Source organism: Dama dama, chromosome 16 (genome assembly GCF_033118175.1).
Source record: "Dama dama isolate Ldn47 chromosome 16, ASM3311817v1, whole genome shotgun sequence".
NCBI lineage: Eukaryota > Metazoa > Chordata > Mammalia > Artiodactyla > Cervidae > Dama > Dama dama.
In genome coordinates, this window is record NC_083696.1 from 13,702,510 (window position 1) to 13,727,254 (window position 24,745).

Below are 24,745 nucleotides of genomic sequence, written 5' to 3' on the forward strand. Positions count from 1 at the left end.
TATTCCACACCCGCTCCTGCCTGATCGCCACGCTGTCTTCTGTGGTCGTGGCGTGGAATACTCTCCCCTGCCTCTAAACGTGGCTTCTCACAGCCCTCTGAAACAGCATTCCCATCGCTGTGTCCCTTTACCACTGTTTGCCATTATATTGTTGACACTGCTGTGTTTATAAAGTATGTTCTCTTTCACCCCCAGGACAGGAGCTTGGTCGTGATTCTTGTTAGTGTTTCTTGTGTTTGGTTGGTTGGCTGTTTTTTTTTCTCCCTTGTTTTACTTTTGCATTGCTGTCTTACTCCCACTTCCCTAAACAGTACTCAGTAATTGTTGGATGCGGAGAAGGCAGCGGCACCCCACTCCAGTACTCTTGTCTGGAAAATCCCATGGACACAGGAGCCTGGTGGGCTGCAGTCCATGGGGTCGCAGAGAGTCAGACACGACTGAGCGACTTCACTTTTCACTTCCATGCATTGGAGAAGGAAATGGCAACCCACTCCAGTGTTCTTGCCTCGAGAATCCCAGGGGCGGGGGAGACTGATGGGCTGCTGTCCATGGGGTGGCACAGAGTCGGACACGACTGAAGTGACTTAGCAGCAGCAGCAGCAGCAGCAATTGTTGGATGAATAAACAACATATCCTCAGTAAGGTTTTGAATGAAAAGAAGAGTGAATTCACTAGTCATCCATAGTGTTTTTCTAAGTAATTCCAGGGAATTTCAAGTGTAATGACCACGACAGCCTTCCTTGGAGATTCAAAAAGCAAGTTACCACCCTTCCTCACTGACCCCGTGTCTCCTCCTGTCCCAGGACATCAGCATTGCTTACGGGGAGCACCTGCTGCAGGAACGCCTCCACGAGCCGGCAGGCCTCGTGTTTGCCCGCTGTGGCGCTCACGAGAAGGCGCTCGGCGCCTTTCTGGCCTGTGGCAGCTGGCAGCAAGCGCTCTGTGCGGCGGCCCAGCTTCACCTGACCGCAGAGCAGCTGGCTGGCCTGGGCAGGACTCTGGCAGGTAAGCATGGTCATTAAGGTTCTCGCAAACGAGAACTCCCCCACGGGTTTGTGTTTCTTTGGTTTTGTTTGGAATTTTTGCAGATACCCTGTAAGGCAGCACACTTTGATGCCCTCTCACAGGCACTGATAAAAATTAATTCGGAATGGCTTACTAGGTGGAGTAAAAGTTGAACTGCTACAAGAGTCCCCAGATAACGATGGCCCAATAGGAAAAGCAGTTTACGTCTCTCTCAGCCCTGGCAGCTCCTCCCACGGTGCAGGTCTGCCGTCTCTTCGGCAGTAGTTGAAGCTGGATTTTCTCCATATCTGTGTTCCAGTCCTCAGGGAGGGGAAAAACTGGAGTCATGAGAGTGTGCTTTTTTTTTTTTAAACACTATTTATTTATTAATATTTTTAGTTATTTGGATGCGTCAGGTCTTAGTTGTGGCATGTGGGGTCTTTCATTGTGGCATGTGGGATCTAGTTCCCTGAACAGGGACCAAACCTGGGCCCCCTGCATTGGTGTGCAGAGTCTTAGCCACAACAGCACCAGGGAAGTCCCAGGAACACTTAACTCTAAGTTGGCAATGACCTAGTTAACCCTCCTTCTCCACCTCATTCACTGAAACTCACAGCTTTTAGGTACACTTCGTACAGTGTAGCTGGGTAGCCAGGTGCCCTGTAAGAATGTAAAGATGAATTTTGTGATGGAGCCATTCAAACACAGACAGTAGATTGCTGGAGAACATAATGGCGGTTTTCAGAAATGAGGCCAAATGTATAAGCAGTCTGAAAGCAGAGCCAGTTTAGCTGTTTCAGGGTGTGAAACCTGAACCAGAGGTGAGGCTCTTCCAGAGTCTGATTTCTTAGAGTGGAGTGGCATCCCCAGAGTGCCCAGGCGAAGAGACAGGTGGGGCTCTGGCCCTCTCAATCATGCTTGAAGTGAGTAGCTGGTATATTTTCCCCCTATTTTTCAAGAGTCTTGTAAATATTGTTATGATTTCCCCCAAAACAGTCCTGAAAAAAATTTCAAATTATAGTCTGTTAAACATATGAACATATTCTATTTAGTTATTTCACTTTGTTTTCCCCCCCTTGGGATTAAAAAAACGTGTGAGATTATGACTGTTTCCGACATTTTCTGGTTATTAGATGGGCTTCCCTGGTAGCTTAGCATATTGGTTCTGTAGACTCTTCTATAAGCCCTTTCAATTTCTAAGCTGAAGTCTTTTTACAAGTATTGAGAAGTTCTTATTTGAGTCCTATTAACTTCATTCTGGCTCCATTGATATTTCTGCTCTAGAAACTTGTTGTTTGTAGCTTATACTTTCCAGCTTTGTTCTTGGGGTCTGTTATCTTAAAATTTTTGCAACTTTTAGCTTCCTGTTTTTCATGCCTTATAGTGCAATATACCTAGATTTCCCAGATGTTTAGCAGAAAAAGGTGGAGAAGAGAGTGGTGAAAGAGATCACTTCATTTGTACATTTAACTTAGGCAGTTTACACAAGTCACCAAAAGAGAGAAAAGATAACTGTTTAGTGGAGGTGACTCTTCCTGGTTTTGTAAATAATATGCCCTGGAATTAGCATGAAATGGAAGACATGAGTCTGCCAGCCCGTTAGTTAACTTTGCTTTCTATGTGCCTCTCATCGAGGCACACTCCCACTCAACTGGACCAAGAGTGATTCTCAAATCTAAAGATAACTGTCACACCCCTGACAAATGCCAACTACCCCCATCTAGTCCTCAACCAAAGAAATAGCAGCATCTTCCTATTAGAGGAAGAAATGGATTCGTGAGAGTGCTAGGTCAGTTTCCATATGAATGCCTTTGTAAGCATTTTTTCATGAATGATTTTGATTATATGTGATTTTCACATCCCATGCTAAATTTAGATTTTAACTGCCACTTTAGGGTAGGACTCTGGTATTCCTTCCTCTGTCACAGAAATTCACAAAGTATTAATATTTTGCTTGATGCAAAATAGACATAATGCTGTAGCTGGCTCAGTGGTATAGAATCTGCTTGCCAATGCAGGAAATGCAGGTTAGATCCCTGAGTCAGGAAGATCCCCTGGAGGAGGAAATGGCAACCCACTCTACTATTTTTGCCTGGAAAATCCCATGGACAGAGGAGCCTGGCAGACCACAGTCCATGTGGTTGCAAAGAGTCAGACATGACTGAGCACAGGCATCAAAGACATAATAGTGAAGCATATCAGCAAAAGAATGGTTAACTCTGTCTTACCCAGTGCTTCACAAACATTCTTGACCTGAAAATTGTTTCTTGGTCCTGCCTTTCATTGTTCTTGGAACAATCTTGGGGAACACTTTTGAAAATGCTATTTTAAAGCAGCTCATTTTGAGTGTGTACTCTGTAGAGCTCAAGCTCCAGTATGTAGGAGACCATTTTGATTTAAATAGCACCACTGAAAACCATTCCACTTGTGTTTTGGTAATGCTGATCGTAGCCAACCATGAGAGTCAAATGCTTACTATTGTCTTTGCAGGAAAGCTCATTGAGCAGAGCAAACACAGGGATGCAGCCACAGTTTTGGAACAGTACGCTCAGGTAAACTCAGTTCTTCCCTTCTGCTCACACCCCCCAACACACACATGCCAAGTAATTATTTCTCATTTGTACCTTAGCAATGGTGAAAATGAAAGGAACTGTGGGTATTCAGGAAATCCAGAGATAGTATTTCCCTTGAAGATCTTCCGTCTTGCCTACTTGACTTGGAAATCTAAATTCAGTATTTCTCTAAATAATTGTAATTTCTGTGAGGTAGAATAAAGAACTCTAATATGCACTAGTGGCTTGACCTTGGTGGAAAGTAGAAATTAAATCATAAGGCAGTTACATTTTTTATATTAACATACCAAAGTAGAAACAGTGAGAAAAGACCAGTCTAAACCAAAGTGATTGAACTTGAGACCCTTTTTTGGCTTTCACTCCCATTGTCTCTCTTGGAAATGTCTCTTTTACCTCAGGCAGCTTTTTGGGTTCCAATTTTTCAGCAGATTATAAAGTATCCATACCAGCTTTTGACAGAATTGTAGATTTATTATGAAAATAGTAAATCCATGCATTGTCATGGGCCACAGGCACACAGATGTTACCAGGCATTCTTGCCTTCTAGAGTTTTGCCTTTGATGAGAAAGTGTTGTTACTAGCAGTCACACTTGCATAACAAAATTATGCTTTTATAATACTTCATTGTCTTTCATATAATAAGGATGAGTGAAAGAAGATAACTAAAATTTGATATCACTAGATCCTAGAAAGAGAATATGGTGATTCAGCTGAAAACATTGAGATATATCCCACTTAAGATGGTTAATGAAATGGAAAGGATGCTCACTTGTGATTTCTAACATTTCTTTTTTGTTCTTTCTTAGGACTTCTCTGCCTCTGGTCTCATTACCCATCTGTCCTTGCATGTTGTCTCTTTTTTCCATTTGAGGTGTTACCATAGTTACCATACTCATTTTTTAATTCCCAGCCTCATAATCTCAAAATACCTGCCATATCAGTGTCAGGTTCTGATGCTTGCTCTGACTCTTCAAATTGCATTTTTATCCCTTTTAAAAAATGCCTTGTAATTTTTTGTCAAAAGCCTAATGTGATACCTGGGTAAAAGGAAATTTGATCAGAAGGCCTTTAGTGACATGATGATGAGGCTGGGGTTTGGGTAGGAGGAGAAGTGTTCTAGTCTGTGATTAGGCCTCAGTCTTTGAGTATGTGCTTCAGCCATGAACTTCACCAGGGCTTGTCAGTTTTTTTTCACCCCTCAGGTAGGACAGGAAAGTTAGAGTGGGCCAGAGTTGGGTATTTCCCTGCCCCCACATTGGAGGTCCTGGTGAAACCCACTTTGATTAGGCTCTGGCAAAATACTTTCTCTTGAGAGCAGGTCTTGTTAAAATCAGCATGCTTTGGATATATTTTCACGTCTCCTTTTTCCTTCCCCCTGGTAGAAATATGAGGATATTTCCTCGTATTCACTATGAGAAGTTCTCTTAAGGCTCCTGGAGGTAAAAACTCACGAAGATGTAGCATCTCCCTGAGTATGGACCCCTGTAGAGTTTTTAACTCTGGTCTTGTCTACTGTGAGTGGTATTAGCTAGAGAAATTCAGTCTTTCACCCTGTGTGTGATGTTTGCTGGTTTTGGGCAAAGGGGTTGTTTGTTTAATAGATGTGAGAAACTGGTAAGGCTCTTACTGGGATTGGCAAACTGCAACCTGGGGGCCAAAGCTAGCTGACCACCTGTTTTGTAAATAAAGTTTTATTGGAACATAGCCCCACCAATTGTTCACACATTGTGTGTGGCTGCTGTTGCACTTAAAACCACAAGCGTTTGAGGACTTGTAACAGTCTGTCCCAGAAAGCCTAAAATATTAACTGTCTAGCCTATTGTGGAGAAAAATTGCCAATCCTCACCCTCTTGGGTTGAGAAAATTCTCTTCTTTTTCTGGTTCTGAGAGTTTTTATCATGAGTGGGTATTAAATTTTGCCAAATGACTCTTAAACTAAGATATGTTTTTTGTTTTATTTTTAGACTAGTGATGGGGTGAATTGCATTGACTTTTTTTTCTTTTTTTATCTTCTTTTTTATTGAAGTATAGTTGATTTACAATGTTGTGTTAATATACAGGAAACTGATTTGGTTATACATATATATATCCATTCCTTTTTTATATTCTTTTCCATTATGGTTTATCATTGGATACTGAATACATCAACAGTTCTCTGCACTATACAGTAGGACCTTGTTGTTTATCCATTCCATGTATAACAGCTTACCTCTGCTAACCCCAACCTCCCACTCCATCCCTCTCTTAGCCCCCCTTGGCAGCTGCACATCTGTTCCGTAAGTGTGAGTGTGTTTCTGTTTCATAGATAGGTTCATTTGTGTCATATTTTAGACTCCATATAAGTGATATCACATGGTATTTGTCTTTTTCTGACTTCGGTGTGGTAGTCTCTAGTTGCATCCATGTTGCTGCACACGGCATTTCATTCCTTTTATGGCTGAATAGTGCTCCATCATATATACAGACCACGTCTTCTTTATCCATTCATCTGTTGATAGACATTTAGGTTGTTTCCATATCTTGGCTATTGTAGATACTGCTGCTGTGAACAATATGATATATGTACACATCACATATGAAGGAATATTATTCAGTCAAAAAGTAATGAAAAACTGGTGCATGCTACAGCTTAGATGAAACTTGAAAAATTATGCTGAGTGAAATAAATCAGATATGAAAGGGCAAATATTGTATAATTCTACTTATGTGAGGTACCTAGAGTAGTCCAATTCATAGAGACAAAGGAGAACAATGGTTGCTGAAGGCGGGGGGTAGGGACAGGGGATTTATTGTTTCATGGATATAGAATTTCAGTTTTTCAAGATAAAAAAAAGTTTTGGAAATGGATAGTGGTGGTGGTTTCACAACAATGTGAATTTGCTTGATGCCCGTAAACTGTACACTAAACGGCTAAACGGGTACATCTTATATTGAATTTTGCTATAGTCAAAAAAATAAGGGGAGAGAAAAGGAACAAAGAACTGATAAATCTTTAAAACATATCCTTAGTGAAAGAAGTCAGGCACAAAAAGTCACCTATTGTATGGTTCCTTTTATATAATATATTCAGACTAGGCAAATCCAGAGAGACAAAAAGCAGATTAGAAGTTTCCAGGGGGTGAGAGGAGTGGGAAATGAGGGATTGGTTAATGGATATGAAGTGTTTTTATGTGATGATGAAAAAAGATTTTGAAAGTAGGAAGAGCTTGTGATTACACAACATTGTGATATAGTAAACAGCATCAAATCGTACACTTTTGAATTATTCATTGTATATTCTTAATATATGAACTTTATGTGAATAAAACACACACGCATACACATTGCCAGTCAAGCAAAACACAGATACTGTGTTTCTTTGGGACATGTGATATAGGCTTGAAATGATCCTTTGTGGTCTGGGAAGAAAATGTTTATTTAACCTTCTTAGTTAAAAGTAACTAAAGTAGTATGTATGTATTATAGATTGTTTAAAATACTAAAAGCAAATACAAGAAAACAAAAACACCTCATTCCTACCACTCATAGGTTGCTATTGTTAACATCTCCTGTTTCTTTCCAGAGTTTTCTTGTCCTCTCTCTCTTGCCTCCTCCCCCCTCACCTCAAACACACACACACACACACACACACACACACAGATGTATTTTTTTAACCAAAATTAAATTATGCTGTTTGTAGATTTGTTTTGTTTGGCTATAATCTTCCTCTCTCCATGTTGACACATTTTAACTTACCCAATACTTAAAATTTAAGTTCCTTCAATATTCCAAAGTTGTTTACAGTAGATTGATCCAAATTAGATTCCTTCCTAGGTCCATGTATTGCATTCATTATCTTATGTTCTTTAAATCCCTTTTTATCTAGTGTATACACACCTTTTTTATTATAGAGATTACTTGAAGAAACCCAGCCAGTTGTCTCTTTAATTTCATCTTTTAAAAATTTGTTTTGTTTTATGCAGTTTTTAAGAACATAGTGTGATTATATATTAGGGTACATGGTCAAAAGTTTTTAGTGGTAAGGATGTAAGCATCTCAAATGGTTAAAGACTGTAGAATATACAGATGTTTATTAAACTTATTTCAGTTTTTTATAGGTTTGAAGTTGTTTGAAATACAAAGAGAAAAAATTAAGCATTAAAAGAGAAAAAAAGGTTTGGAAGGTTACTGTTCTAGTCTACTTTTTTTCCAAAGTGTGGTCTTGTTAATTCAGGAGCCCACTTAAATCTCCTGACTCAGATTTGGAATTGCAGCTGGGGAAATGGGCATTTCTAACAGTCTCTCTCATGGTTTTGATGCTCAGGGATGGAGAGAGATGATGCTCACCTTGTGTTTTGTGGTCATTTCCAGAATGGACACCCCTCATTTGTCTTTTGCATCAGCATTTATCAAGCATCCGCTCTAGGCCAGACCCTGTGCTGAGAACTGGGATTGTGAGCCTTAGAGGCAGCTCTTTGGGCAGTTTTGTGGTTTGATATGGCGGCATCTGACACGCTTTCTCTTCCTGAATGTTCCCTTGTCAGGACCATGAAGAAGCTGTGCTTGTGTTGTTAGAAGGGGCTGCCTGGGAAGAAGCTCTGAGACTGGTAAGAGGACGTCAGAACTGTTCCCTGCCTGAAGTGCTAAGTAGAACGAGAGCCTGCACAGGGGAGACAGTGTCAGCCGGAGTCCCTGGTCTTCTGAGGCTCCTGAAGTTTGAAAGAAGTAGTTCAGATTCTGGTCTAAGGATAAGCAGTGCTTTTTAAGCCATTTAAATAATTTATTCTTGATGTGTGGAATTAGTCCTCTAAATGTGAAATGTTACTGTTTTTTACTGAAACGATTTGGGTTTTGTTTGGCTGGCTTGTAGGCCTGCTCCTCTGGAAAATATCCTGGTCACCTCTGAAAGTGATCCATTCCCTAGCATCTTAACTTTCCAGTGACTTGAAGTTTTCCTGCCTAAAATTATCTTATTTTTCCTTTTAGGTACACAAATATAACAGACCAGATATTATAGAAACCAACATAAAGCCTTCCATTTTAGAAGGTGAGGGTTGTATTTTAGAAAGAATTCCTGATTTGAAAGTATCAAGATGGGGAGGAGAGGGAGACGGGAGAGTACTGTCTTTGCTTTACATCCTTTAATCATGTCAGTGATGAAAGAACGCATTTTATTGAGTCAGTCAGAGGTCTCCACTGGGTAAGATAATTGAATTTTGACCATGGTTTTTAAATGTGCTATGTTAAATGGGCTTCCAGTGGTAAAGAATTTGCCTGCCAATACAGAAGACATGGGTTTGATCCCTAGGTCGGGAACATCCCCCTAGAGAAGAAAAATGACAGCCCACTCCAGTATTCTTGCCTGGGAAATCCCATGGATGGAGGAGCCTGGGAGGCTACAGTCCATGGAGCCACAAAGAGTTGGACAGACTTAGTGTCTAAACAATAGCGACAATGCTGTTAAATAGTCACACATGAAATATTTGAATGTTAAAAACCTGTGCATAAGATACAATTAAAACTTTTTGCATTGGGGTATAGTTGGTCAACTTGCATACGAGCTATTAGATAATATCGTATCAAATGGTTAATTTTCTGCATTTAATAATTGTATTGTGATTATATACATAAGATCCTGACTCTTAAGAGAGAGATGCTAAAGTATTTAGGAGGGAAGGATCATATCTATAATTTCTTTTCAAAGGGTTCCACAAAAATAATTGTGTGTGTGTGAGAGAGAGTGGAGAAACAGAGGAATCCAAAAATATAGAATAGTGTTAATAATTGATAAATCTAAGTGAAGCATGTGTGTGTGTGTGTATTCATTGAACTGTTGCAACTTTTATGTAGGTTTGAACTTTCAAAATAAAAATTTTTTTTATAAGAAGAAGAAGCGCTTTTCCTGTGGCCTTGTGGTTAAGATAGCTTCCAATTCTGGGGACACAGGTTCTGTCCCTTGTCGGGAAACTAAGATCCTGTATGCTGCACGGCAAATCCAAAAAAATAATAAAAATGAAAAGGACCTTTGCAGAAGGTTAATCGATAATAGATGAGTGTTAATCAGTTCTAGAATACTCTGGTGTACATTGTAACTCCTTAAATGCAGAGTGTAAGAGTGGGATGTCAGTTTGACGTACAGAACTCTTGGGAAGTAGAGGTTGATTTTAAGCCCTGCACAGTCTAACCTGTAAGTAATGTCTAGCCTTTCTGACATTAACATGCATTCACATTCTTACCCTGTCTGCTCTCTGCTACCCTGTCCAGCTTAAAACTGGGAGAGCTCCCTGTGTATCATTCTCTTTATGTACTCCTTCCCGGATCCTGGAAGCATCGTCCTGGGCCCTGTAAAAATGCTTCTGGCTCACTCTCACTTGGATTTTTCTCCACTAATGAGAACCTAGAAAAATGCTGACAATTCATCAGCAAAGACCTAATACTTATAGGTTTAGGAAGCCTTTCGTGACTTTCCTCCTATTTTTGTTAATAGCTTCCTGTACACACCTTTTATTTGCCAGTCCTCTCTTGGGTTAGATATTAAAGACTCTTACTCAGGTGATTTTAACAAGTTTAGTGGTAGAGCGTTTTCTAGGATGATGTTGATGAACTTTAAGGTCTTGCATCTCAATCTCTAGTTCATTCTCTGAAAGCAATGTTGGTTAATTCTCCATTAAATTTAAAGAAAAAAATCTTTCTTGAAAAACTTGATAACTTGTTTCCTCTCCATTAAGCTCCAACTCCCTTGCTAACCCCTCACTCTAGTTTTTTCTCTTTGCTTAAACATGTTTAAATTATTTTCCATCTGCACCCTCAGCGCAGAAAAATTATATGGCATTTCTGGACTCTCAGACAGCCACGTTCAGTCACCATAAAAAACGTCTGTTGGTGGTTCGAGAGCTGAAGGAGCAGGCCCAGCAGGTGAACCTGGGTGAGTGCCTGCCTGACGACAGTGAAGCTTGGGGCTGGTGGTGGGGGCAACATCACACTTTGTCTTCTCAGCCGCTTACTGCGCCTCCTGCAATGTGGTTACCGTGCCAAGTGGAAGTCTGAGGCCTCTGTGAAGGGCATGTGTGTATCTTTGTCATGGGTACTGGGGAGAGTTTGAGGGCAGAATCAAGCATGAATGGGAAGAGGTCTACCAAATGTTCCCCCCTCACCCAGCCAGAGGAACCGACTGTAGTATTTACAGAATGAATCTCCTCATCTCCAAAAGTTCCTTTGCTTTAAGAAAAGAATAAAGAAGTTTGGTAAAGTACTAGCTTACAGTAGTAAAATTGTATTTAATGTCTGTTGGTGACCAGTAGTTATTGCTACATTGATTTTAGTCTGTTGAGCACAAGGAGAGCACCTCCTTTTTTTAATTGAAGAATAGTTGACGTACAGTGCTGCGCTGGCCTCGTGACTCATTTGTACACATTTGTGCTGTGTTTTAGATCAGCTTTGTACTAGTTTTCATACCTCGTTAGAGGTGACCTCGATAACTATGGTTCACTTACCCCGCTGGAGGTGAACCTTATCTGCAGGGAGTTTTCAATTCTGTGTCTGGTTCTTCTTTGCTAGATGATGAAGCACCCCACGGTCAAGAGTCAGATCTCTTCTCTGAAACCAGCAGTGTCATGAGTGGCAGTAACATGAGCGGCAAATACTCTCATAGTAACTCTAGGATATCAGCGTATGTATCATGTTTATTCAGCACACTGACCGTTCCTTGGGTATGTGGAGAAAGTACAAGTGACCAGGTCAGTTTTCCATCAGGACAGTGCAGCAGGAGGGGGAGGACATTCCTCGGCGCCCTTCCCTGGGTATCTAAGAGGTTACACTTGACTTCAGATGTTTTCTGCTGCAGCTTCGTGGACTATGTGTTTGCCCATTTCTAATGTGGCACTTACACTGGGTACTTAGTTTATATTTAACATCTGATTTTATTCATTTAACAAATACTCAGTTCAGTCGCTCAGTCGTGTCCGATTCTTTGCGACCCCATGAACCACAGCACGCCAGGCCTCTCTGTCCATCACCAACTCCTGGAGTCCACCCAAACCCATGTCCATTGAGTCTGTGATGCCATCCAACCATCTCATCCTCTGTCGTCCCCTTCTCCTCCTGCCCTCAATCTTTCCCAGCATCAGTGTCTTTTCAAATGAGTTAGCTCTTCACATCAGGTGGCCAAAGTATTGCAGTTTCAGCTTCAACATCAGTCCTTCCAATGAACACCCAGGACTGATCTCCTTCAGGATGGACTGGTTGCATCTCCTTGCAGTCCAAGGGACTCTCAAGAGTCTTCTCCAACACCACAGTTCAAAAGCATCAATTCTTCTGTGCTCACCTTTCTTTATAGTCCAACTCCTACATCCATACATTAACAGATATTAAGTGACTATGTGTAATGTGTAGGCACTGAAAAACTAGAAAGATTGTAAAGGCGAATTCACACTTCTTCAAAGTTCAGTTGGTCAGAAGTATTTACTGAGCTAGTTGTAGTGGATATTACAGAAACCTTTTAAGGAGATGTGAATTAATAAGAATTTGTAGACTTACTTGGGAAACAGAAAACAATGCATGATAATGTATTTAAACCAAATGTCGTTTTAGGAATTTAGTCTCACCTCTGTGAGACTGTGTGGGATAATCAGAAACTGCAGGAAAGTCACCTAGGCTGGGCTTTTGGGAGTTGGGGTGAGGGTTCCAGATGAAACAAATGGCATAATTAAAGGCCTCTGAGGCAGGAAAGAGTGTGGGGTTCATATATATATTTTATGATATTCAAATTCCAATCTGATATGTCTGTTTTCTTACTTTAATTTTGTTGCCTTTAAATGTATTTGGTTTTTACTACAGAATTGAAGCTGGTGGTTCTTCTCATTGTTCCAGCTCTGATTATCAGATGTAGTCTCATTTTATTCTGTATCTTAATCAAAACTTCAAGGCCAGGCATCACTTTTTAGGGCTTTCCTTATTATTTTCTGCCTTTTCTCTACCAGTTGAATTTTATGTATCATTTTAACACCTTCATCATTTTCCCCAAAATACCAGCACCATCTGTATATACCCTGGTTTCCCAAAATGTTGGTGACTGTAGTTATTGCTACATTCATTTTAGTCTGCTGAGCACAAGGAGAGCCCTCTTTCTTTATTGAAGCGTAATTGATTTACAGTGTTGGGACAGTCTCAGCGGTACAGCAGAGTGATTCAGTTATACACATGTATCCGTTCTTTGTTTATGTTTTCCTCCATTATGGTTTATCACAGGATATTGAATGTAGTTCCTGGTGCTATCCAGTAGGATCTTGTTTATCCATTCTAAACGTAATACTTTGCGTCTGCCCACCCCAAACTCAGTCCATCCCTCTCCCTCTCCTCCCCTTGGCACCCACGCGTCCGTTCTCTGTCTCTGAGTCTGTTTCATGGATAGGTTCATTGGGCTGTGTTTTAGATTCCGTGTATAAATGATACCGTATTTCTCTCTCTTTCTGACTTCACTTAATTTGATAATCTTAGTTGCATTCATGATCCCGCACATGGCGTGGTTTCATTCTTTTTGTCTGAGTGGTGGTCCGTTGTGTGTATGTACTGCATCTTCTTTATCAAGTCATCTGTCGGTGGGTATTTAGGTTCTTTCCATGTCTTGGGGCTGTTGTGAATAGTGCTGCTGTGAACAAAGGGCTGCATGTGTCCTCTTGGATTAGAGCTTTCTCCAGGTATATGCCCGGGAGTGGGATTGCTGGATCATACTGTAATCCTGTTTTAGTTTTCTGAGGAACCTCCATTCTGTTTTCCATAGTGGGTGTACAAACTTACCTTCCCACCAGCAGTATAGGAGGATTCCCTTTTCTGCACACCCTCTTCAGCGTTTGTTATTTGTAGACTTATTAATGATGACCATTTTGACTGGTGTCAAGTGGTACCTCATTGTAGTTTTGATTTGCATTTCTATAATAATTAGTGATGTTGAGCATCTTTCACATGCCTGGTGGCCATCTATCTGTATGTTTTTTTTTTTTGGAGAAATGTAAAGATCTTTAGCCCATTTTTTGATTGGGTTGTTTTTTTGTTGTTGAGTTCTATGAGCTGTTGGTGTATTTTGGAAATTAAGCCCTTGTCTACTGCATCATCTGCAGATTTTTTTCTCCCATTCCGTAGATCGTTTTCATTTTTGTTTTTTATTGTTTCTTTTGCTGTGCAAAAGCTTGTACGTTTGTTTACTTTTGCTTTTATTTCTGTTGCCTTGGGAGACTGACCTAAGAAAGCGTTGGTACAATTTATGTCATAGAATGTTTTGCCTATGCTCTCTTCTGGGGGTTTTATGGTGTCATGTCTTAATATGTTTAGGTCTTTAAGCCATTTTGAGGTTATTTCTGTGTACAGTGAGAGGGTATGTTTTAACTGCATCTGTTTACATGTGGCTGTCCAGCTTTTCCAGCACCAGTTGCTGAAGAGACTCTTTCCCGTTTTGTATTCCTGACTCTCACAGGAGACTGACTGGAGGCGTGTGGGTGCATCTCTAGGCTCTCGCTTCTGCCCCATTGAGCCGAATGTCTGGTCTGTGCCAGCACCATGCTGTTTTGACTCCTGTAGCTCTGTAGTATGTCTGAAGTCTGGGAAGGCTATGCCTCCTGCTTTGTTCTTTCTCTTCAGAATTGCTTTAGCAGTTCTGGGTCACCTGTGGTTCCATAGAATTAGGGGATTATTTGTTCTAGTTCTGTGAAAACTGTCACGGGTCATTTGATAGGGATTGCGTTACATCAGTAGATTGCTTTGACTAATATGGCCATTTTAACAATGTTAATTCTTGAAGTCCAAGAACATGGGATTTCTTTCCATATCTTTGAATCATCTTCAGTTTCCTTTCTTAATGTTTTATAGTTCTCAGTGTATGAGTCTTTCATCTTAATCAGGTTTATTCATAAGTATTTTGTTTTGGGGACTGCGATTTTGAAAAGTATTGTTTTTTTACATTCCCTTTCTGATATTTCATTGCTATTATAAAGAAATGCAACCAATTTCTGATGTCATTCTTTTATCTTGCTACTTTGCTGAATTCATTTATCAGATCTAGAAGTTTTTATGTGAAGTCCATAGGGTTTTCCAAATATAGTATCATGTCATCCCTATCTAATAACAGTTCCTAATGACCTTTCATTTTTTTTCTCTTCTGATTGCTGTGGCTAGGACTTCTAGTATTGCATTGAAGAGAAGTGCTGGGAGTGGGCATCCTTGTCTTGTTCCAGATTTTAGTGGGAAGGGCTTAAGAAGAGCCCCTTTTAAAACATCTCTAATTTCTAACAGGCGATCATCTAAGAATCGGCGTAAAGCGGAGCGGAAGAAGCACAGCCTCAAGGAGGGGAGTCCACTGGAGGATGTGGCCCTTTTGGAGGCATTGAGCGAAGTGGTGCAGGGGACTGAAAAATTGAAAGGTATATTCTCAATACTGATGATTCTTGCCCACATAAAAACCATAGTAACTACATCACTTCAGGGCATATTCCTAAAACAAAACTTCTCAGCTGGTAGCCCAGAGGCCTTTCTCACTGGCATTCACCTACTCAAGATTTGAAGGACAATCTTTGAAGTCAGAAAGTTTACCCAAGGCCACACAGGGCCTAAACTGTTAAGCAGGTTTGCTCTGGGATGAAAATAAAGGTTAAAATCCAGTCCATCCCTCTCACTTGCTACATCGGGGACTTGGAAATAAGTCTTATTGGTCTGGAGAAAGACGTCTGTCTTTCTATTTGGCCTTTTGGAAACTTCCCTGGGGGCTTCCCAGATGGTGCTGATAGTAAAGAACCTGCCTGCTAATGCAGGAGACATAAGAGATGCAGGTTCAATCTCTAAGTTGGGAAGATCCCCTGGAGGAGGGCATGGCAACCCACTCCGGTATTTTTGCCTGGAGAATCCCCATGGACAGAGGAGCCTGGTGGGCTACAGTCCATGGGGTCTCAGAGAGTCGGACATGACTAAAGTGAGCTAGCATACATGCATGCATCACTGAAATCAGGATAAGCATTGAGGAGACACTAATTCCCTGCTGGGCTGCAATGGGTTTGTTTTCTTTTTGTAGTAGATATGTTGAATTATTCTAGCTTTGGAGGAGAAAGAAGAAAATATGGAAGATACTGTGTGATATTAGATATTTTGTGCTTGGGAAAGAATCTCTGTTAGGATTCTAGCAATCGAGCTGTTATTACAACTTAACCACTCTCTCAAATTTCTTCTCTCTAGATGAAATATGCCATATTTTAAAGATGCTCTTTCTCTTTGAGTTTGATGAACAAGGAAGGGAATTACAGAAGGCCTTTGAAGATACTCTGCAGTTAATGGAAAGATCGCTTCCAGAAATTTGGACTCTCACCCCCCAGCAGAGTTCAGCTACACTTGTAAGTTTTCCTCAAAAATAGAATGTGCTTTTCATGTTAAAATCACTTTCACAGTTTATTACTCTCATAGTGTCTTAACAGTCAAAGGAAAAAATTTTCCTTTTCTTGAAACATACTATACCACAGTTAAATTACCTTAGCAAGCTGTTGGTAAGAAGATTTTGTGACTGACCATGTAGTTCATAGTACACCCTGGCCTAGGTTAAGTTTGCTTTTAGTTCTTTTCCACATGAAACCACTGTCACGGAGAAGATGGGAGTCAGTGTCCCTGACCTTCAGTGAAATTGTTAAGGGTAGACCAGAATTGGCCCCTCACCTCTCTGTTCACACTTATGGATGGGATCTGAATTCTTTAAAGGAAGCACAGATAATTGCAGTAAATTTGACTTGTCACTCCTATGTTGTTATGACATGATTACTAACTATGTTAAAGCTGTTTGTGTCCCATCAAGAATTCTGATCTTTTTTCATCTGTTTATTGTTTATATCTGCACAGTCTCTTACACCTCAGGTCTGTTGCTCAGTGTTTTGATTTTGATTCTGAAAGGCTGGTCTGTCCGTCAGGGTCCATTAAGGACAACGGAAACCACAGCTAATATTTTATCAGAGAGATTTTAATAAATGGAACTGGTTAACCAAGTTGTAGAGGACCAAAAAGGCAGAGGGGGAACACAGAGAAGGAACGCTGAGATAGTAAGTGTGGGCAGCTTAGACCCCTAGGACCGAAAGAACAAAAGGGAGAGTTTGAGATTCTTAGAATTTAGACACTTGGAGCTGGGCCTTGCAGAGCTGGTTCTTGAAGCTCCGTGAAGCAGGGGCAGCCATCTGGTGCTGGTGTTTCTGAGGGGGCAGATGAGGCTGGTTCAGTGTATAGAAATAAATGGAAACTGGAATGAGCAGATGCTGCAGGGTAAAGAGCCACGGTTGAGTGAAAGCATGCAAATGAAGGAGCAGATCCCGTCTCCTTCCTCCGTCCAGCCTCGGCCTGTCCCTCTGTTGGCTGCTCTTGTTGGAGAATAACAGCCGTCAGGGGAGGGGTGTTTTCTCAGACCACAGCCCCAGCATCACAAGCAGTGCCTAGAAGGATGCGTTTGGAGCTGAGACAGAGGCCAGAAGTCAGCTCATAGGCTTATGAAATATATAAGCTTACTGGGTCTTGATTTCCTCAGTTATAAATGAGAATAATATTCTCTGGTATACTTGACTGAATGTTTTGAAGGTTCAATGACAAGGTAGATATCAAAGCATTTAAAAGAAAAAACTATAAAGGCAACTAAGAATTAGCCTCCCATAAACACTTGAACTTATACTATACTAGGTATTTCCTAGAAGAAATGTGATCACCTTCAAAACTTGTGATTTTGAAGCTAACAATTTATAATGCCTCCCCAGGCCCTCCCTTATTCTCATCTATTCAGATCATATTAACGCCTGAGATACCAGCTTAGGAGTCTTTTAGGGGAAATGACAGGGAAATTGTGTTTTTGCTTTGGTTGGTAAAGCACAGTAATGTCATGTGTGTAGGAGACCATGGGTCACGGGGCAGTGCTTTGAGCATGTGGCATCGCTGCTGGGCGTGCGCCAGGAGGAGGCGGGCACAGAGCTGAGTGCAGGCGGGGCAGAGGGCCTGGCATGTGCCCGCTGAGCCTCCTGCAGGCGTGGGATTCCTATGAAGTCTCTTGTTCACCTTGAACACACATGGAGTTTGCATTCTCCTCCATTTTGTGCACATATTAATGTAAAAATTCCCCCAAATCTTTGAGTACAGTCTGAAGCTCTGTGTATTCTATAATCTATTATTGTACCCCCTCCCCCCACGGTTTGGCTCACTCATTTGGAAAGGACCAGGTGTTTATCACTGAGCTTTTCCTTTTCTGTTTTCCCCCCATCATTACCTTCTGGTAGACAGGAGATATCAAGGTCTGAATGGAGATGGGAGAAACTGTCAAATTAAAATCACATATATGTTTGATGCCATAATGAAAATGCAAGGCTACTTATTGCTGGTAGATCTGGTATTTTCAGTCTTCAGAAGTATATAATAATCTTTGCTGATTCAGTCTACTTTCTACCTAGGTTCTAGGTCCCAATTCTACTGCAAATAGTATCATGGCCTCTTACCAACAAAAGACGACTTCAGTTCCTGTTCTTGGTTAGTATTTTTCTCTCTAAATTATCATAGTACTAAACAGAATAAATATCTTTTTGTAAGTGTTGAGGTTAGTAGTATAAGGAGAAATTGGGGAGACACTGCAATTTTTCATCTGTTCTAAGACTATCTTTAGTGAAATTAGTTTAATGCCTTTAGTGTTTGGAACCTGGGTTGGGGGATGAGAGATCCAGTGTAACATTAAATGTATAATTTTTTAAAAACTTGTTCTGACATGCACACTTGTCAATGCAGTGGCATTTATGCATCCATACAGGCACATCACAGTTGAAGTTTGAGTCTATAAACAGTTTAATTTGCACGTACATTTTAAGAATTCTTCTGAATCATCGTTTTTGGCTCTTGACAGTTTTGCATTGTGTCTTGGGAACATTTTCACATTTCTTGCTCAAGAGCTGGACCTTTTTAGTTACCCTTAGGATTGATAGTATAATTTGAAAACAGATCCAAAGAAGATTATCTTTTCATCTGCATTTCCTATTGAATTATACCTAAAATGTTTCTGTTTATTTTTTGGGGTGGGGGGAAGTGATTCTCATCAGTTAGGTTACATATTCCTCAAAGTTAAAAACCCTAAAGGCTTTCTTTTCAAAGTTGGTTAAAAAAACTTTTGACAGATCAGTTTGGTGCCAAAGTATTTGCCCTTCATGCGGATCATTCCAACATAGTAACTTCTCTTCAGCTTCGAAAAGTTGGCAGTTACTGTAGCTGCTGTTTGTGTTTCTGGCATGTGACAGCGTTCTCAAAGTTTTTCATTTAAATGCTATATTGTGTTAGCATTTTGATGACATTTGAAGTAGGCTTTGTGAGAGCCACGTCAAGTTTAACTTTAATGGTACATTTTGCTCCCAGGAATATACTAACCACCTTCCATACCAGCTAAGGTCATATATCCAGACAGTTAACTGCTGTATCCCTAGGTTCCCTTCTTCCTGGAGGCTGGCAGACTGCTTTTGGTGTCAGTCCCAAAACATACACTTGTTTCTGAGATGCTCACAGTTCATCTCAGACTAGAGGCCGTTTGGTAGTTGTTTAGTTTGTGGTGTCTAATCCAGTTGTGGTTTCTTTCCCCGTGCTTCTTTTCACTGCTGGCTTGATGCTGGCCTTCAGGTCAAGTCCAGTCACACACCTTTCCCTAGGGTGGTCTAGTTGGCTTTATCAAAGAGCACTTTTATTTCCCAGCTGAGCCTTACAGACGTTTAAAGTTTTGAGGCTGCTCATTATCAGCAGCCTCCAAGTTTGTATTATGTATTATCAGCTCATTATGTGTATTATTTATGTCCCTGTGTAGGAACACTGGTGTAGACTGTGTAGGAAAGAAGAAATTCTCATAACCCAAAAAGGGGCAGATGAGCTACTCACAGAATTAGTACCACTCAAATATTCCTCCCCTGCCCCTCCCCAGCTAACCATAGGGGAGCAGTGACCTGAAGGGGCATTTTCTGATTGTTTCATGTTTACCATACAACGTAGTACCACACAAGTTGATTCCAGGTCTTGCAAAAATGGAATCCATTTCATAAAATGGATTCATGTTTTATCAGAGTAGTGCTTAAATCATAGACCAGTTGGACTTGTTACGGTTGATAGCAAAATTGCTTAGACTATCAAAGGATAAAGAGAAGTCCTTGGAAAAATTGATAAAAGTCCTCAAAGTACTTTCATGAAATGACTTTCTTTGTGCTATGAAATTCAGACATGGAAATGTGAAAGATGTCATGTCTTGCTGTCACACAGTCTGTCAGAATAGTTTCTTTCCTGCCAATAAGTCGATACGTAGTATTTATACTAAGAAAGAACATCTTTACATATTTTCTCATGTCTCTACTTACTATTTATTATTCCTACTTAAATAACTCCATAAATGTAGCTGAAAGAGGGCCTGGAAGTTTTATCTGACAAATTTTCTCCAACTATCACCTGCCTCATCTAGTTATTTATTTTTTAAGCAAGGACATTTTTATTGACCACTATCTTTGTAAAAATTATCATAAAGTCTTTTCTGTCCGTTAGCTTTACTTACTGAATACATGCCACCAGTTTTTTCTTTTACTCTTAAAAATGAGGTAAATTTTCCATACAGTGAAATGTACAGATCTTTTAAGTGTATAGTTTGATGAAATTGAAGACATGTATACAGGCTTGTCACCACTACAACCACCACCCTCTCCGATTTGAAATACAAAATATTCTTTCACTTTGAATCAGTTAGTGGGCATTGTTTTTCTTCAACCCTCTCACCTGCCTGAAGTTGAAGTGGAATTCCTCTTCTTGGAGCAGGGACTGTAGGCTGTGTTTGCTCTGACCAGGAGGTTTTTAGGGTAACACGAACATTAACTCTGCTTCTGAAGCCCATCTTATAGGTGCAAAGCCCAGTCACCTCGTTTTAGCTTAGAGTGATTGCCTCAGCTCCCACCAGCAGGAGAGAGTGTGTCTGTTACAGCTTCTCTTTCTTTTCCTTTAGATGCGGAGCTTTTGATACCACCAAAAATCAACAGAAGAACCCAGTGGAAACTGAGCCTTCTAGATTGACTGTGACCTCAGCTAGGAGGCGCTGGCAGAGAAAGCTGTCTTCCTTCTACTCCTCACTCCTTGAGGCCTGGCTTTGGGAACTGGGAAGAGAAGACCATCTACCTTAGCGTTGGGGAGAGCTGCTCTGTACAGCGGACCTCGGCAGACACAAATTCTGTTTTATTTTATTTTGCATGTAATTGTAATCATTAGCAAGACTTTAAGCTTCAACCATTAGAGCATCACTTTGTAAAAAGTTACTGTTCTTTTACTTAGTGCTGGTTGAGAGCATATTTCTGGTATTTATGGTAATCAGGACATTGGGTTTGATTCCCAGCTATGGGTCTGAATCATATTGGGACCATAGACAAATCATAGAACTGATTTGTGCCTCAGTTAATTGGGAATAATGTTTCGTGGCTTCTATCTCAAGTGTGAAGAAAAGTAAAATAATGTTTTTCAATTGTTTTATGTTCCTCGAGGAAAGCATTATGTATAAACAACATGGCTGTTAGTGGTCTCAACATTTGGTCAGATTCAATCATTTAAATGATTTCTTCACCTTGAGATAAAGCAGAATAAAAATCGAAATCTATTCTTTAATGTTCTGAGCTTTCCTATGCTGACAGTAATATCTTACCAGGTCATGTGCTTCCAGTTACAACCAGTTTGAGCCTCCTGTCACTACAATGCCCATAGGGACTGTTTTTACTGCCTGTGAGTGTTCTGCTAGAATTAGCAGTGTCAGAACTGGAACAGTCTAGAATTTCTGGAACCGTATCGTGCACATTTGGGATGGTGAGCGGTGTGCATCAGATGGCATGCGCAGTAGCAAGTTACTCCTTTTCCTCCAAATGTTGCTTCTTTTAACAGAGTGTTTTTGTCAGTGTCTAGGCCATTTCATTTATTTTTCTTTATGGTGCTTAACTGACCTCTGTCTTTTAGTTATTTTCTTTGGAAGAAATGGAAGTGTTTTCCCTTTTCAGTGAGTCCAGAAAAAGCTTAATTCATTTTGACAGCAGTTCTGTTGCTGAGTTTGTGGGTAAGGCTGACCGTCTCTTTCATGCTCTTGATATCAGAACCAGGCTTTTATTTCTCTGTGTAAGCCAACAGTAAGTGCTGCTTTTGATCCTCAGAGTGTGGATGTGCCCAGAATTGTGTAACCAAATAAGCCTTTCCCTAATATAGCTAAGTGTAAACTACAGAATCTAGGTGTGTTCACTGTATAATTCAGTTTGTTTGTGTCTGAAAATGTTCACAAAATAATAGGAAAAGAAGATCTGTGATTCAGTGCACAGCATCAAAAGGCTGAAAGTGCTTTCTGACTACTGTGTGGTGTGGATTACTGAACATGGTAAATTAATACAGTGCTCTTGCTGTGGATAATAGTAAAGGGGTCCAGGCTGATGGGTTGCCAACGGAAGTGAACGTGTCTTGATGATGGTGGGACTTTGCATGGAAATTCACTTTCCTTAAAATAAAGTATTCAAGCAGCAAAAAATAATTTGTGTGAATACAAATTACTATCACTCGCATCTGAGCAAGATGGGATTTTATTCATTTGGAGAAGCAGCAGGTGGGAGCAGACCTTCCAAACTGAAGGGCAAGTCAAGGGGGAATTGATGCAGGGAAATGGCTGTGTATGGGCAAAGGAGAACCTCCTGGTAGAGATGAATGCTTAATTTGGGGGAAAGATTCTGTCAAGTTCTAGAGGAGAGTATATGATTCTTCCCCCCAGTTTGGGCTTTTCCCAAAGCAAATTCATGCTGCAGGAAGCTAAAAGCCTCCATTATTTTATTGGTGCCACTGAATCAGCTTTGGTCAGATGCTCTGCACATCAAGAGGAATTGTACAGAGGATTGTCTCCTATAATCAAAGTTCATTTTAATTTAGACTCTTAAAGAGCTGAGGCAAGAGGTTATTATGTTTTTATCAGTAGAGCTTGGTATAATTTCTTAGCAGTGCGGCATATTTTAAAATAAATTTATTTTCCATATATACCTACATATATACACATATATGTACACATAAATATGTGTGTTTATACACACATGTGCACACATCTAAGGGACTCTATTTAGCTCTAATTGAAGAGGATTTTTTAAAAGTAAATAAAACTGGCAGTGCTTAGTAATTGTAGGTGACTATAAGTTTGGAAGGGCTTCCCTGATAGCTCAGTTGGTAAAGAATCCAGCTGCAATGCAGGAGACCCCAGTTCGATTCCTGGGTTGGGAAGATGTGCTGGAGACGGGATAGGCTACCCACTCCAGTGTTCTTGGGCTTCCCTTGTGGCTCAGCTGGTAAAGAATCCACGTGCAATATGGGAGACCTGGGTTCGATCCCTGCGTTGGGAAGATCCCCTGGAGAAGGGAAAGGCTACCCATTCGAGTATTCTGGCCTGGAGAATTCCATGGACTGTATAGTCCTTGGGGGTCTCAAAGAGTTGGACATGACTGAGCGACTTTCACACACACACAGAAGTTTGAAAAGCAAAATTAGCTTTCTTCCTCCTCCTGTGGCTGCCTGTAATCTGTGCTTCACTAGAGGTACCGCGTGGACAAGTCCTTGGGAGCCTTTGGTTGTCCTTCCTTGTCTGTCACACAGTAACTGGGGGCGGATGACCACCTCAGAAGCTAGGTCACCATAAATATCAGATCTGTACACGAGTCACGGTCAAGGTGATGATGTTCAGCGGCCCTGAAGGCCTGCTCTCAAGTCCTGTGCCCTCTGCTGCCACAGCCCTCACCTCTGCTTCATCTCTGCAGCAGGCTGTTCCTCCAGTACTCTTCCTGGCTTTGAAGTCCCAGGAAATTCAAGACCAACAGATGTCCTCCTGGTATTTGGAAAGAACAAAGTCATGGTCCACTCATCTTAGTGTCCTTGGACAAAGTCATTTAATCTCACTGAATCTTTTCTCCAACCTGTGTGTCCATTGGGCTAACCAGGGTTTCTCAGTCTTAGCATTGTTGATTTGTTGTTCAGTCACCAACCCCATGGACTGCAGCATGCCAGGCTTCCCTGTCCTTCACCATCTCCCACAGTTGCTCAAACTCATGTCCATTGAGTTGATGCCATCCAGCCCTCTTACCCTCTGCAGCCCCCTTCTCATCCTGCCCTCAATCTTCCCCAGTATCAGGGTCTTTACCAATGAGTTGGCTCTTCACATCAGGTGGCCAAAGTATTGGAGCTTCAGCTTCAGCATCAGTCCTTCCAATGAATATTCAGGGTTGATTTCCTTTAGGATTGACTGGTTGGATCTCCTTGCTGTCTGTCCAAGGGACTCTCAAGAGCACTGTTGATATTTTGGATTATATCATGCTCTGTTGTAGGGGGCTACCCTGTATATTACAGAATGTTGAGCAATAGCCCTGGCCTCTACCCATCAGATGCCAGTATGACATACCCCCTCCTCCTGTTATGATAACCACAAATATCTCTAGACATTACGAAATGTCTCTCGGGGGTCAAAACTGTTCCAGTTGGGAACCAATGGGCTAAGATGGCTTCCAAATACTTACTAAAAACTTTACATCTTTTTTATGTGTGAGGAAGATGCTTTTTTTCTGCAAGGACTATTTATATGGAGCAAGTGAAAGAATTCATAAAAGTGCTTTGAAAAGAGATTATACAGTTATTCAGCCTTATATTGGTATTTTTCATTTTAAAATGCAGTATGGCATTTAGTCCTAGGAGGGCCTAGGAGTTCCCATTCTCCAGAATCATCTCCCATGCCTCCAGTTCATCAAGACTCTCTTCACCTTTTGGGGGTTCTTGACTGGGGGGTTCATAGACCCTTAAGGAATCTGAAGATAGTGTATTTCTATTATCCTATGTATTTTATTTGATGTGTTTAAAGAATATTGTTCTGAGGGGTCCATAGGCTTTAACGACCCTGTCAAAGAGGTCCAAAGGTTAAGAATTAACTAGACTTCAACCTTCCCATCAATGAATGTTCTTCGAGTGTTGACAGTAGTGGTTTGGGCAGAAACAGGTAAATAAGGCAGACCTCTCTCAAGTCAGTGTACCCAACTCCTATCTGATGCCCTGATCCTCCAGCTTCCCCTTGCTGACTAAGCCCTTCTGTGGCTATTTTTGCTTCTCTACTCTAGCTTGCTTGTGCCAGCCATCTGTGCTTA

General features: G+C 40.9%; 1 protein-coding gene across 1 annotated transcript in view; it reads left to right on the forward strand.

The window, feature by feature from the left end:
• ELP1 (elongator acetyltransferase complex subunit 1) overlaps positions 1-22,113 on the forward strand; it is a 56,932-nt gene extending 34,819 nt beyond the window's left edge. Inside the window, exons 28-37 of the mRNA XM_061163472.1 lie at positions 804-1,005; positions 3,496-3,557; positions 8,102-8,164; positions 8,544-8,604; positions 10,369-10,482; positions 11,115-11,226; positions 14,841-14,968; positions 15,774-15,928; positions 18,005-18,080; positions 20,563-22,113. Of these exons, the coding sequence (XP_061019455.1) occupies positions 804-1,005; positions 3,496-3,557; positions 8,102-8,164; positions 8,544-8,604; positions 10,369-10,482; positions 11,115-11,226; positions 14,841-14,968; positions 15,774-15,928; positions 18,005-18,080; positions 20,563-20,630 (1,041 nt within the window). The 3' untranslated portion in view covers positions 20,631-22,113. The remainder of the gene's footprint in view (positions 1-803; positions 1,006-3,495; positions 3,558-8,101; positions 8,165-8,543; positions 8,605-10,368; positions 10,483-11,114; positions 11,227-14,840; positions 14,969-15,773; positions 15,929-18,004; positions 18,081-20,562) is intronic.
• The last annotated feature ends 2,632 nt before the right edge of the window (positions 22,114-24,745 follow it).